Source organism: Ovis aries, chromosome 17 (genome assembly GCF_016772045.2).
Source record: "Ovis aries strain OAR_USU_Benz2616 breed Rambouillet chromosome 17, ARS-UI_Ramb_v3.0, whole genome shotgun sequence".
Taxonomy (NCBI): Eukaryota; Metazoa; Chordata; class Mammalia; order Artiodactyla; family Bovidae; genus Ovis; species Ovis aries.
The window spans coordinates 66291114-66304493 of NC_056070.1; the positions used below are offsets into that span (position 1 = coordinate 66291114).

Sequence of the window (13380 nt, forward strand, 5' to 3'; positions counted from 1 at the left end):
AGCATCCCCCTACTCCGGGCTAGATGGTGACTCCCTGTAGGCAGGGGCCCTGTCGGAGCTCCCTGGGCAGCAGCAGAGTCAGCCCCAGAGAGCGTGGTGGTGGTTGTGCTGGTTTAGTCGCTAAGTCGTGTCCAGACTCTTGCGATCCCGTGGACTGCAGCCCGCCAGGCTCTCCTGTGCACGGGATTCTCCAGGCAAGAATACTGGAGCGGGTGCCATTCTCCAGAGAGGTTGCCCAGTAATTAGGGAAGGAGTGCACATTCCATGACAACTAAGGATCTTGTCTGATCTGCGATTTCATTCCAAGGGTCTAAGAGGCCTTATAAGTGTATGATGAATCGACACGTCAAGGAAAGAAGGGTGTCATGCCAGGGGCATGAGGAAGTGAGGGAGGAAGGTGGGAGAGAGGAGAGGGGCAAATGTAGGAGGGAGAGAACCAGAAGGCAGAGAGAAAGGGACCAGGGAGGGAGAACGGACAGGGGCAGCCAGGGAGAACCGGCAGCGGGGAATTAACGCCCGGCCGCCCCGCCTGCGCGCGCCCTGGGGCCGCGTGGGCAGTGCGTCTCCCCGCTCCGGGCCGCGGCCGCGCGCGCCAAAGCCACGCGAGGCGGGCGTCGCGGTCGAGGCCCCGGGTGACGCCGCGCCCGTGGGGGGCGCCGCCGGGCGCCGGGGGTCTCGGCCCCGCCCCGCAGGCCGCCTCGCGCCCGCCCCGCCCGCGCCCCTTCCCCGAGCCGCCCGGCCGCGCGCGGCATTGTGGGAGTTGTGGTCCCCGCGGAGCGCAGCGCGGCGTCGGCACCGGCGGGGGGAACCGGCTCGGCTCCGGCTCCGGCTCCGGCGGCTCCGCGGCGCGGGCAGGGGGCGTCCAGGCGTCCGCGCCCTCGGGCGGCGGCGTCGCCCCGGCCCCAGCGGCCGCCCCCTCCGCCCGCGCGCCCGGGCGCAGGTAAGCGGGGGTCTCCCGGGGCTGCGGGGCTGGAGGGCGGCGCGGCCGGGCCGATCCCTGCGAGACGGGGAGGAGGCGGCGGGGGCCAGGCGGCTGCAGGCCCACGGTCCCCACTCCCGCCGGTGCGGCTTCCGAGGATGTTCAGCGCCCCGCATCCTAGCCCCGCGGAGGGGCCCCCCGCCGCCCAGCGCTAGCTACGTGCTTGAGCGCCGCCGCCTTGGCAGTGTTCGCGGCCCGGGCATCCTCCTCTTCCTCCCTGTGGGTCTGCCGTGTTCACACCCCACCCGCATCACCCTCCTGGGTGACCGTCCTCCTTGGTCTTTTTCCTCCTCCTCCCCCCGCCCCTGTGCATCACCCACTTCCCCTGTTTCCCGTGGTGACCCTCCCTCACCTGTCCCATGAGGTATCACCTTAAGCCGTCTTCCCTAATCACCCACTGTTCCTGTCAATACTCTAGCCATCGTCCCATTCCTCATCCGCCCCCCGCCCTCCTGGTGGTCACCATCTGTCTAACCTATCCTGTGTCCTCCCCTTTTCCCCCAGTCTCCTGAGTGGGTGGGTGCTGAAAAAGCTGGCCCAGAAAGTGAGGAGGAGAGGTCTGGGGTTCTCCGCAGCAGAGGGCTGGCCCTGGGCAGGCTCCTGGTTACATGCCTCACGCTTCTTGCCCTGCTCCTTGGAGGTCTTCTAGGGTGGCCTGACCATACCCTGAGAGTGAGCGAAAGCTGTTTAGCACTGGGCAGCCTCTTGAACTGGTGATGTAACTGGACTAACCAGGTTCGAGCTGAGTCTCTCTCCTAGATATTCACTGTACCCGAAGTTGTGTCTGATGGGACTTGTTCACCCAAAAGTGGCCACAAATTCAGACCCTATTCCCCAGAGCCGAGTGACTTTTAAGATCTGGAGTTATTAAAGTAAGGACAGCAATGAGGTGTCCCCCTCCCTGAGGAGGACAGCAGTGGGACAGATATGCAAAGAAAGCTGGAAATGACTGAGGCAAGCGCTAGGTGGGGGGGAGGGGGAGGGCAGGGATGGAGCTTGGTGACATTCATGCCCTTCCAGCTGGAGGGCTGGGGTCTACCAGTGTCAGATGGTTAATAAACCAGTGCTTGATAAACTGCCAATCACCCTGCAAAGGTAAAGGTTTAATTTAAGTGTCACGTTTCAGCTGTGAGCTTGTTAATCTACCTCTGGGCTTAGGTTCTGCCAGGATAGTTTGGCTAAAAGTAAGGGACAGGTGTGAAGAGTCCTGTGAGCTCGGTACTGTTTGTGAATTCGTGAGCAGGGTCCGAAACTGGGGTTTGGAGCAGCAGGAGCTTCTGCTTTGTTTTGAGCTCAGCCCAAGGAGCATTCATGGCTGGCGTTGTACACAATGAGGCTTTCTGGCGGTGGGGTGGGGAGGGTTAGCAGTGTGGGTGTCCAGTAGAGAGAAGCCCCTGTCATCCACCCAGTCCCTGGGGGTCTTCATTTTGATTGATTTGAACCGTAGGCAAGGCTGATGGAAAGGAACACTTAAACAGGTGTTTGTTAAATTATAATCATCTCTTAGAACCTTTAAGAAAAATCTTTCCTCCTGAGAGACTCGGTGTAAAAGTTCCAATTAGGGCTTCAGCTCAGTGAGGGGGGAAATCCTTTTAGTAAAAGTGCTTGTTATCACGCAGATGTTAGTTTCACACTGAATTTCAAGAATCCTGGGGTTCTGTTTGGGAGAAGGCTTGCAAGCAAAACACCTTTCTGCAGGATTTTCCTTCCCTGGTATTTAAGAGGAAACAGCTGCTAGTGATGGGAGGACCAGGGCCTGGGCGGGGTTGGGGAGGGGCTCTTTCCATTCAGGGACCCAGCCTTTCCCATTCTCCCGAATCTGTGAGGAAATGGAGGACGCGTGAGGACAAAAATTTAGCTTCTAACCTCCCCGCTCTTGTATTTTTCCTAGAAACATAAAAAATGTCCATGAATATTCAGCATGTGTGTTTCTGACTTACTAAATATCATAGTCAAGTGATTCAACCTAAGCTGGGAAGATAAAAAGTAGGGAGTTAAGGAGAAGCTAAGGGTTCCCTTTCGTTTTAATATCTCTGCATGTCTGGGGACAAAAGAAAAAGTCCCTTGAGGTGTGTGGCCACAAGAGTTTACCTTTGGCCGCTGGAATTCTCACTGCTGAGGTACCTGTCCCTGACGGCCCACCTTTGGTTTGCAGGCTCCTAGAGATGGGAGTCCAATGTCACAGAAGTCGTTAGATGATGACCTGATCATAAGCACTTTCAACCTGTCATTCCCCTCCACACAGATGAGCAAACTGAGAGTTAGAGAGGGGGGAGTGACCTGCCCAGTTTGGGTTCTTAGCCTTTCTGCTACGTTGCAAGGACGCGTAGGCCAAATTTAGTCCCCAGAGAAAGGGGAGGGTACAGCTTTCCTGTTTTTGTTAGTTGCCTTCTCATATTTCTGGGGGAGAGGAGAGAGGGTAGTACCAAACAAAATTTTGGAATTATTCTCCTTGAGATGAGGGAATGTTACCACACATGTAGTAGAACATAGACCTGGCTGTTCTCCTCTGATTAAAAAGAGGGTGGACAGAGAGTTTCAACTGGGAAGCATCTCTGGGCTTTTTTGTTTTTTAGTTTTATTGGAGTAGAGTTGCTTTACATGTTGTGTTAGCTTCTACTGCACAGGAAGATGAATCAGCCAGACTTACACATATACCCCCTCTCGTTTGGATTCCCCTCCCATTTAGGTGACCAAAGTGCATTAGTTAGGGTTCTCCTGCTATACAGTATGTTCCTATCACCTGCTTATTTTATACATAGTATCAATAGTGTATATGTGTCAACTGGCAATGAGACAGCTGGGCTCTGATCGTCTTTTAGATTATTAGGATAATAAGCGTGCTAGACATTGGCCCGAAACGTAAGTGAGCTATGAGGTAAAGCGCTTCTGTCTGGTTTGGAGGCAGAGACCAGAAAGGGTTTCTATTTCTCTCTCCTCCTCCTGTCCATTGTTTCACTTCATAATCCCATGGGTGAGGCCAGTAGGTAGCCTCCCAAGCGAGTAGACAGAAAGTGCCCAGTGTCTGCCACGGATTGATCCCAGGGAGCCCACTTGCTTTTCCAGCTTGATTTAAGCCCAGCCTGTGTCAGAAGGGCAAGAGAGATTAAATAAACAAGAATGATGAAGTGCTGTGAAAGAGAAAGTAAAATGGAGAACATGAGGTTTTAAGTGCCTTTGCCATTTGTAAGATGCTTTTGAATCCAGATTTCTCTTTAATAAAAACTACAAGAGAGTTGGCTTCCCTACTGGTCCAGTGGTTAAGATTCCCAGCTTCCACTGCAGAGGGTGAGGGTTCAGTCCCTGGTGGGGCAGTTCCATTACAGAGATTTAGGGAGAAGCAGCATTTATTACATACCTTCTTTACAAGAGTCCGGCAGTAGATCCTGCTTTGAGATGAGATGGGCTTTGTGTCCCTGCCCCCGCTGCATGAACTGGGGTGAGTTATAGGACCTCTCTGAGCCTCAGTTTCCTCATCCATAAAGTGGGGATCATAGCTCCTCCTGAGGATGACACAGAACAGATGGCACTGCTGCAATTATCCAACAGTACTCGACCCAGATTAGACACAACTGGCGTTTTGGGAAATGGGGGAGGAACGCACAAGATGAGAAGTGTGTCCTCTTCCAATGGGATCTGATAAAACGATCTGGGGCTTTTTGCATTGTAGTTGAGGACTTTTCCGAGTGTAAAAATGGATGCCGGTTTATTATTATTATTTTTAATCCCAGGTTTGGATTGCCTAAAAAATCATTGCACGGTGACCCGCCCCACGTCCTAAGGCGACCTCAAGGCACTCCTTCGCCCCCGCCGCAGGGACTCCCGCTGGGACTGGAGCGGTGGGCGCAGAGGTTGGTCCATGCCACCCGCAGCAGCAGCCCAGGACCCGCGGCCGCCATGCCCCCACCGGCCCAGGCAGCGCCCCGCCCCCGGCGCTAGGCTGCAGGGCGTCAGTGCCCTCGGGACCCCTGAGGACTGACCTCGTCTGACCTCGCTCCAGACCCCCGTCAGCTCCCCCCAAAATGTCGCTCGAGTGGCTGGTGGCCTGGGGCTGGTCGCTGGACGGCCTGAGGGACTGCATCGCCGCCGGCATCCAGTCGGTGCGGGACTGCGACACCACGGCGGCGGTCAGCGTGGCCTGCCTGCTGGCCCTGTTCGTGTGGTACTGTTACCACGTGGGCCGCGAGCAGCCCCGGGCCTACGCCTCAGTCAACGCCCTGATGCAGGGCCCTGACGCGGCGGGGCTGCAGAACGGATTCGTGTACTGCCAGTCGGCCGAGTGCGTGCGCTGCAGCCACAGCGAGGGCCTCAACCAGAAGCTCTACCACAACCTGCAGGAGTACGCCAAGCGCTACTCGTGGTCCGGCATGGGCCGCATCCACAAGGGCATCCGCGAGCAGGGCCGCTACCTCAGCAGCCGGCCGTCCATCCAGAAGCCTGAGGTCTTCTTCCTGCCCGACCTGCCCACCGCGCCCTACTTCTCGCGGGAGGCGCAGAAGCACGACGTGGAGCTGCTGGAGCGCAACTTCCAGACCATCCTGTGCGAGTTTGAGACCCTGTACAAAGCCTTCTCGAACTGCAGCCTCCCGCAGGGCTGGAAGATGAACAGCACCCCCAGCGGGGAGTGGGTCACCTTTCACTTGGTCAACCAGGGGGTCTGCGTCCCCCGGAACTGCAGGAAGTGCCCACGGACGTACCGCTTGCTGGGAAGCCTTCGGACCTGTATTGGCAACAATGTTTTTGGGAACGCGTGCCTCTCCGTGCTGAGCCCCGGCACCGTCATCACGGAGCACTACGGCCCCACCAACATCCGCGTCCGGTGCCATTTAGGTAGGTGGCGGGGGTGGGGCCTCCGGTCCTGAATCCCGCCCCAGGAAAGCTACGCACTCCATGGCACTCTGATCAAAAATCGATGGGTCAGGTGTACACAGTGTTGGCAGCAGAGATTGAGTCAAAAAAGAAAGGCGTGGTCAGTATCAAGCTACTCTGACAGGTGCTCCATTCAGAGGCCCTGTCTGCCCTGTCCAGGGCGGGAGCCGCCAGCCGCATGTGACTGTCCAGGGCCTGAAACGTGGTTGGTGCCACTAAGGAGCTCGATTTTTACTTTAATCCAGAAGTTAAAATCTGGTGGCGGCTGCTATATGGAACAGAGTAGCTCTAGAGCCAGAGGCTGTTGAAGTGGTTCTGGAGGTTTGTCACGGCGTCCAGGAGGCTGGAAGATAACCGGAGTGCCTTCCTAATCACAAGGACGAGATGCTTGGTGTTACATTGATTTTGTCCAGCCTCTAAGGAGGTTGGTAATAGGCAAAGTGTGTGTAGCAGGGGTTTTGAGAACAGGGTCTGAAGTCAGGTTGCCTGTGTTTGCATCCTGGCTCCACCACCAGCTGGCTGGGTTCCTTTGGGCAAGTCAGTCCACCTCTCTGGGCCTCAAGTTTCCCCATTTGGAAATTGGAGGTAAAAAAGACCATTTCTTACAGAGCTGTGTTGGTAGTATGAGTTGTGAAGCCTTTGTTTAAGCAGAGCCTGCTAGAGAGTGTTCTTGTTTAGTTGCTAAGTCGTGTCCAACTCTTTGCAACCCCATGGACTATCGCCCGCCAGGCTCCTCTGTCCGTGGGATTTCCTAGGCAAGAACACTGGAGTAGGAGTGTTCTTGAGAGAGTACTCGATAAAAGCAGGCTCAGATGCTACTCGGTGAAGAGGGATATTAGTTCTCCAGAATGCCTCCTCCCTGGTGAGTCGAGATAACATGTTGGTTACCAGGGCAACGGTGCCACAGGTTAGCATCCCACACCAGAAGAGCCTGGGCGAGGCCCAGCTTAGTGGTGTGACCGCCCCACCTGTGGTGTGGAGGGGGGACGAGCACGAGGAGGAGCCCAGGATGGGCTTGAGTAGGGGTATCAGACCTGGGCTCCGCAGGGGACCTCAGGGCTGCTGGGGTGGGGGGGGGGGCTTGAGCCCCTCTCCCCTGGGCCCCTCTGCTCCTCCTGTGCTCTGTCGTGAGGATTGGACAGAGGGCTTTACTGCTTCAAAGAAAAAGAAAATTAGATTGAGGCAGTTGACACCGTTTTGAGTATTTCAAGAGTAAAAGCAGGACACGATCGGGGCCCTGGAGGGAGTGGCCTGGCTTCATGGCCAGATGTGAGACTTTGCGCAGTAACTGTCTCTCTCTGGGCTTCAGTCTCCACATCTGTAAGATGAGCAGATAGTACTCACTCACAGGAATGTTGAGAGGTTTCAACAAAGTAACATCTTCCATGGGCATTTGACACAGCGCCTGGCGCATAACAACATTCGATAAATGGCAGCTAGGACGTTAATGATCAAACGGTGTGTTGGGCAGTGTGAAAAACTAATCCATAGAACGTGGTCCCGCCCCCAGGAGACAGCAGAAACTGTGCAGGCTCTGGAAGCACACACACCTGGACTCAGATCCTGGCTTAGCCCGTTTGCCAGGCGGCCTTGGGTAGGCTCTGAAGCTGTGCCTCCGTTTTCTCCTCTCTACAGTGGGGGTAGTACCCACCTGGAGGGCCGATTGGACGATTAGAAGTATGTCCTGTGTGTTAAGTGCTTGGCAGGTGGAGGGCAGTCAGGTAAAGGGGGCTCTGGTTAATCAGAGATGTGAGATGATCGTCTTAAGTGATGGTTGTGGTCAGTAAAGTCTCTGTGCGATGCACCGGGATGCGCTCTGAGCTCAGGGGACCCGGGCGCTGCAGGTAGGCTGCTCTGGGGAGAAGGGTCTGACCCTGTGAGACCCTGGGACCACTCGGGCGGAGCGAGGGAGGAGCCGTCCCCCGGAGCAGGGAAGTCCACTGGTGGGCTGAGCTGGCCCAGTCGGTGGGAGCAAACCACAGGGCACCCTCCCTGCCCCCGTCAGGCTGAGGAATTGAGGCTGTGGGCACAGGAAGCAATACTGTTCTTAAAGGTTCTCCTTGTCTTTTGAAAGCTTCAGAGTGATGCGTAGGGAAGGGCATCTGAGGCAGAATTCGGGCAGCGTGAGTAGGAAGGGCTGGTGGCAAGAGCACCCAGGATCCGCCCCCTGGGTATTAATGCCTGTTGTGTATCAGTGCCGTGTACACGTGCGTGTTTGTAATACGTGTCTGCACGGGCCTCTTTATGACCTGTCCTTCCCCTCCCCGAGTGCCGCCTGCCACCAGAGAAACTGGGTCACCCGTGTCACCCTGGACAGCAGGCGGTGCTGGAAGGCGGCCCACCGGCGTGGGCTGTGCCATGGCCAGGGCGAGTGCCAGGGCTGGGTTTGCCATTTCCTTCTCTTCTCTGTCCTGCCTACATGATCCACCCAGAAAGGAAACAGGGTGTGTAAGACTCATGTGACCTTGTGTGTCGACTGGAGGGTCTGGAGCACGAGGTCAGAGGCAGGGAGGGCCTGGTACGTGCTGGTGGCCACACTGTCACCAGTTAACCTGGCCGTTGTGGGGAGGCCCCTGCGGTTCCGGGACTGTGCCCTGGAAATGCACACGCACGCCTGCCTCCTTTTCTGCCTTCTGTCCTCATGGGGCCTGGGGGGGGGGGGGTCATTTCTCTGTGTGACTGCAGCCCCAGCGCCTCCAGTTGGCACAGGTTCGCCGAGGCTGCTCCAAGCTTCCACTAGACGTGGCATCACTTAACCCCTCTCCACGCTGCCCAGCCATCACCCCGCAGCGCGTAGGGGCTGCAGTGTCCCCGGCCACTACCACAGACCTCCAGGGAACCGCCTCTGGAACTAAGCAGGCAGATGTTAGCCAGGAGGCAGGTGCCCGGCCCGCACACAGGCGTGTGCGCATTCTCATCGGGAAGCCCAGTCAGGCTCTCGTCCCTTCCTGAGTATTGCTGGTGTTCTTGGCCGTCTGGACGGTGATGCAAGTGGGTCAGCTCGTGTCTGCCTTGCCCGCCCTGCAGGCCAGCTGCCAGCCTCCTGAGGCAGGGCCTCGCTGGAGATAGCCCTTTCTCCTCCTATCTCTTGTCTCCGTTCGTGGGCGGTGGAGACAAAGCAGCAAGCCCTAAGCCAGAGAGGCCGGGGACGCAGGACTGCCGAGGCAGCGTGGGGGCCTGTCTATCCCCAGGAGCCACCCAGATGCTCTGTCTGTGGGGGTGCTGACTGTTCCTGCCAGCCAGGCTGGCTCTGGCAGTCAGCTGGGATGGTGGGCCGCAGGGAGGCTGGGGTACAGGGGAGGGAGGAGGAGGAGAGGGAACTGGGGCTGGGAAGCGCAAGCCAGGCTGTCTTTCTGTTGGACTGTGGGGACTGGTAGTGAATCACTACCCAGAGAGAGGGGAGCTCCTTTCCGAAACCCTGGGGTGGACTGTCCCTGCGGAGAACCACCCATTCCTAAAGGCCTTCTGCACCCAAACCAAGCAGTGAGGGGACACACGGAAGGATGCAGCCCGCGGGGCTCTCCATCGGGGCCAGTGAGTGCAGGCTGAACCCCCTTACAACCCTGACCTCCCCCAGCAGTTGTCACTGTAGTGGGAGAGGGTGGTTCCAGAGGCAGAACGGACTGTCAGCTGAGCCAGTGAATGTACTATTGAGAGCTGAAACTGACCGTCTGCGGGGAAACTGACAACCACTTAGCATCACTGCTACTGACGTGTCAGCTCACACTTCCATCATACTGTCTAGTGTTAGACCAGCCTGCTCCATGGAGCCAGGCAGTCTGGGGTTCGAATTTCAGTTCCCGCAGGGCTGAATAGCACTCCCAGCTGGTCACTGAACTTCTCTAAGGCTCAGTTACTGCACCTGGAAAGCATGGGAAGTGATGTCTGTAAAGTGTATGTTTAATGCAAACCCCTGCTCGCAGTAAGTCTTTGGTGGTTGGTAGCAAGGACAGTGGTCACACAGCCTGGAAGGCAAGTACGCCCACGGCCCCGCTTTACAGACAAAAGCTACGGCTCAGAGAGGTGGAGGGAGTTGCTTAAAGTCACCTAGCACGTGAAGGTGGTTGTCTGACCCCAGGTCCTTTGTCTTGCCCTCTCCTCCTCACGGCCTCTGTTTCAATTCTGCCTCCATCCATGCTTCCTGGAGCCATCCATTGGTGGTTCAGGGGGTACATGAAATCCTCAGGCTGTTCGGAAGCTGTTTCCTTCGTGTCAAGGGGACATTAAATCAGAGCGGTGGGTGCCGACTGGCCCAGGGTTGTGGTTGTCAGGCTGGGACGCAGAAGATAGAACCCCACCATGCCAGCGCCTCTTGCAGGGCCCGCTGCCTCCCAGGTCGGGCCCACTCACCCTCTTCCGAATCAGTTAGGTGGCTACAGGTGCCTAGGCGACCAGAGTGCCAGGGGCCTGGTGCCCTTCAGACGCTCGGGTTGGAGATGGGGGCGTGAACGTGCACGCACAGCAGCGTTTCAACCAGAGCCCGTGTCCGGGGTTAAGTACCTGAGCCCTCCGCCCCGTGCTTGTGTTGAACACAGCAGCTCCCTCTCTGAGGGTGTCAGTCTGTTACCTCTCAAAGCTCGACGTTTCTTTAGGGGTGTCTCCAGCTTCCCAGAGTGAGGCTGGGGAAACTTGGCCTGTGAACATGCCAGGCTTGGGCCTTGCGATGGACCCCAAGGCGGGGGCACCCTGAGGGTCTTAGCGTCTTTACTCTCAGCTGGAGCAGCCCTTGCCTCTCGTGCAGGTGGAGGTCTGATCCCACCTGCCTCGACCTCCAGGGGTCCTAAGGCTGGGCTTCAGGAGTCTCCAGGTGAGGTGCAAGCCTCAGTCAGTCTGTGCTTTGATCAGAAGTGTCCCTGGCCCAGAGCAGATTAAGCCACGGGAGGAGGGAGCATTTCTGGGGCACACAGTGGGCGTCTGGGTGCACAGCCTGGCTCTGTCCTAGCAAACTGCAATCGGGGCTCCCGAGGGGTGAGGGAGGGGGAAGGCGGGGCTTCGGAAGTTGAATGCCCCCTCACCCCTGCCGAGGCTGCCCTCCTGACTTCTAGCATCCTGGTCCTGCCCCTCTTCATCCTCTCCTCTCTCCTCTCCCCCAGGTCTGAAAACCCCAAGCGGCTGTGAGCTGGTGGTGGGAGGGGAGCCCCAGTGCTGGGCAGAAGGCCGCTGCCTCCTCTTCGATGATTCCTTCCTACACACCGCGTTCCACGAAGGTGAGTGCCTGCCTGTTCTGTGGCCGCCTTTAAATATATACATGTATATACTTATATATACTTCAATTTTCTCTCTTTAGAGCTGTTTCTGGTTTCCAGAAAAACTGAGCAGAAAGTCCAGAATGTTTGCCCCTTGATGCGACCTTCCTCTGCATATATTTTCCCTTTATTAACATTTTGCATGGCTGTGGCACGTTTGTGAACAGTGGCCGCGTCATAGTTTACGTGAAGGTTGACCCTTGCTGTTGTCCGTTCTGTGGGCTTGGACAGATGTCATGGGTCCGCCACGGGAGGAGCGCACGCAGTAGCTTTCCTGCCCTAAACGTGCTCTGCGCTCTGCTCCGAACCTTCTGGGGCCCTCTCCTAGGGTTTGTTCAGGGAGAAGGCAAGCCTGCGCTCTGTGCCAGGGGGCAGGAGGGGTCACTGCCTGGGTGCTGCCCGCGTGGGTCCGTCCCCACCGTGGTCCCGGCTTGGGGCGCTTTGACCCTCTCCTCTCGCCGCCCTCCCCTCCCCTCCCCCAGGTTCCGCGGAGGACGGCCCGCGGGTGGTTTTCATGGTGGATCTGTGGCACCCGCACGTCGCGGCAGCCGAGCGGCAGGCCCTGGATTTCATCTTTGCTCCGGGACGATGAGAAGGTTGGTCGCGCTGGAGTCGCCAGGAGTGACAGTGGGTCTGCCTGGGTAGACAGGGTTGCGGCCCAGCCCCCCGGCTCCGTTTGGACCCCATGTTCAGAAACCTGCCTCAACTGAGAGCTCGCATTTGGGACTTTTGTTTTTTTAAGATCACATTGGGTCCCTTTTTCCTTTGGTTATTGAACAGTAGGGAATTTCCAGCTTGTATTTCCTTCATTTTTTTTTCTCCCCTTCCCATCGTTTGCTTCTGTGATTCCTTTCTGCCTAAAAGCGCGTTCCTCTGCTGCAGCCAGAGGCCCGGTGTCCCTGTCGTCTGGTGTCACGCGCGCTGCTGCTTGGTCTTGTCAGTGCTCTGAAGTAGAGTCGCCAAACGGTTACTTGTCTGAATGTAATAACGTAAATCTTCTTGTGGTCATCTTAAGAGGAAAAAACAAAAAAACAAAAAAAAACAACAACCAAAAAACTGCAAAGCAGGGAGCTGGCGAGCATGGCCTCTGCTGCTGTTACGTCACCTGGGGCCCTTCCGCTGCCTCAGGGCAGGGCGCAGTCTGCAGTCAGCATCGCCACCTGGCCCCGGCCAGCTGCGGCGTTGGCAGGGTGGCCCTGGTCAGGGGCAGGGCCAGCCCACCATCGCTCACCTCACCCCGAGCCCCGTGAGCTCGCTCACGGCAAGAGCTTTGGGCTGGCGGGACCGGAGGCTTCTCTGTAAACGTGGCTTTCCGAACAGAGCCGGGGTTGGCGTCTTCTCCTTCGAGAGCCCAGCCGGGGCTCCCTCGGATCTGTCTCTGAACGTGTGATTCGCTTACCTCACTGCCTACAGAAGCCCTACTGCCAAACCGGGCCCGGGAGGTTCCCCACTTGAGCTGCGTGGAGTCCACAGCACTGAGCGTTCAGACCACCAGGCTGGCCCGCGGGCGCCAAGGTGGGGCGAGCAAGGCCTCCCTCCTCCAGGGACGTTCTGGAAAAGCGTCTCTCTGGCAAAACTGGGAATCGTAGGTCCGCCCAGGATGTGTCTGTTTTTTGCTTTGGAGTTCTGCTGCCTGTGATTTTCCATTTGTCTGTCTGTACATAAACGTTCAAATGCTGGGCTCGGAGATCATGCTGGGGTCAGCCTTGTGCCTGTCACCGCACAAGGGCGTGGCTCCGGCCCCCCTCAAGCCAGCGTGTGCTCGTGAGGACCCTGGGCGACCTGCAGACCCAAAGGACCCACAGTCTCAGCGCTGGCTTGTTGGTCTCCTGTGAAGGACGTGGCTGGGTTATGGCGCCAAGTCTGGAAACAGCTCCATGTCAGCCAATGTGTAAAGGAGTCACCGCCGGCCACACGAGAGAGGCATGTTTGGAACAATGTATTATCGCTGAGTTGGGCGGATAAAGCCATGGAGCGGCACGGAACACACAGTTTGTCCCGTGTCCAGGTCCAGCATAAAGAAACCATGTCTGCATTTGAGTACACTTTCTACACACCTTTTTCAGCGATTAGGATGCAGGAAGGGCAGAGACTTCTGCCCCGCCCGAAGTCTTTCTCCTCCTCCTCCAGTTTCTTGTTAAAGAGTCACTGAGGTGCATGATGTGTCTGCATCCTGACTGCTGTCCGTCTACAAAGCCGGCAGCCCACACCCACCCCCAGCTGCCTGTGCTTCCGTGACGTGGCTGGGGACCAGGAGGTAAATAAAAGACCTTGCTGAAAACCAGA

At 57.2% G+C, this 13380-nt stretch overlaps 1 protein-coding gene across 2 annotated transcripts; it reads left to right on the forward strand.

Annotated features, from left to right (window-relative positions):
- The first annotated feature begins 750 nt into the window (after positions 1–750).
- ASPHD2 (aspartate beta-hydroxylase domain containing 2) lies at positions 751–13380 on the forward strand. 2 transcript variants are annotated; one of them, XM_060400847.1, is made up of 5 exons: positions 751–940; positions 4711–5809; positions 10942–11055; positions 11577–11690; positions 11977–13380. In XM_060400847.1, the coding sequence occupies exons 2-4, from the start codon at positions 5002–5004 to the stop codon at positions 11684–11686; spliced, it is 1032 nt and encodes a 343-aa protein (XP_060256830.1). In that variant the 5' UTR covers positions 751–940; positions 4711–5001; the 3' UTR covers positions 11687–11690; positions 11977–13380. The 2 variants fall into 2 exon arrangements, with proteins under 2 accessions (XP_060256830.1, XP_014957181.2); XM_015101695.4 differs by having other exon boundaries at positions 11577–13380.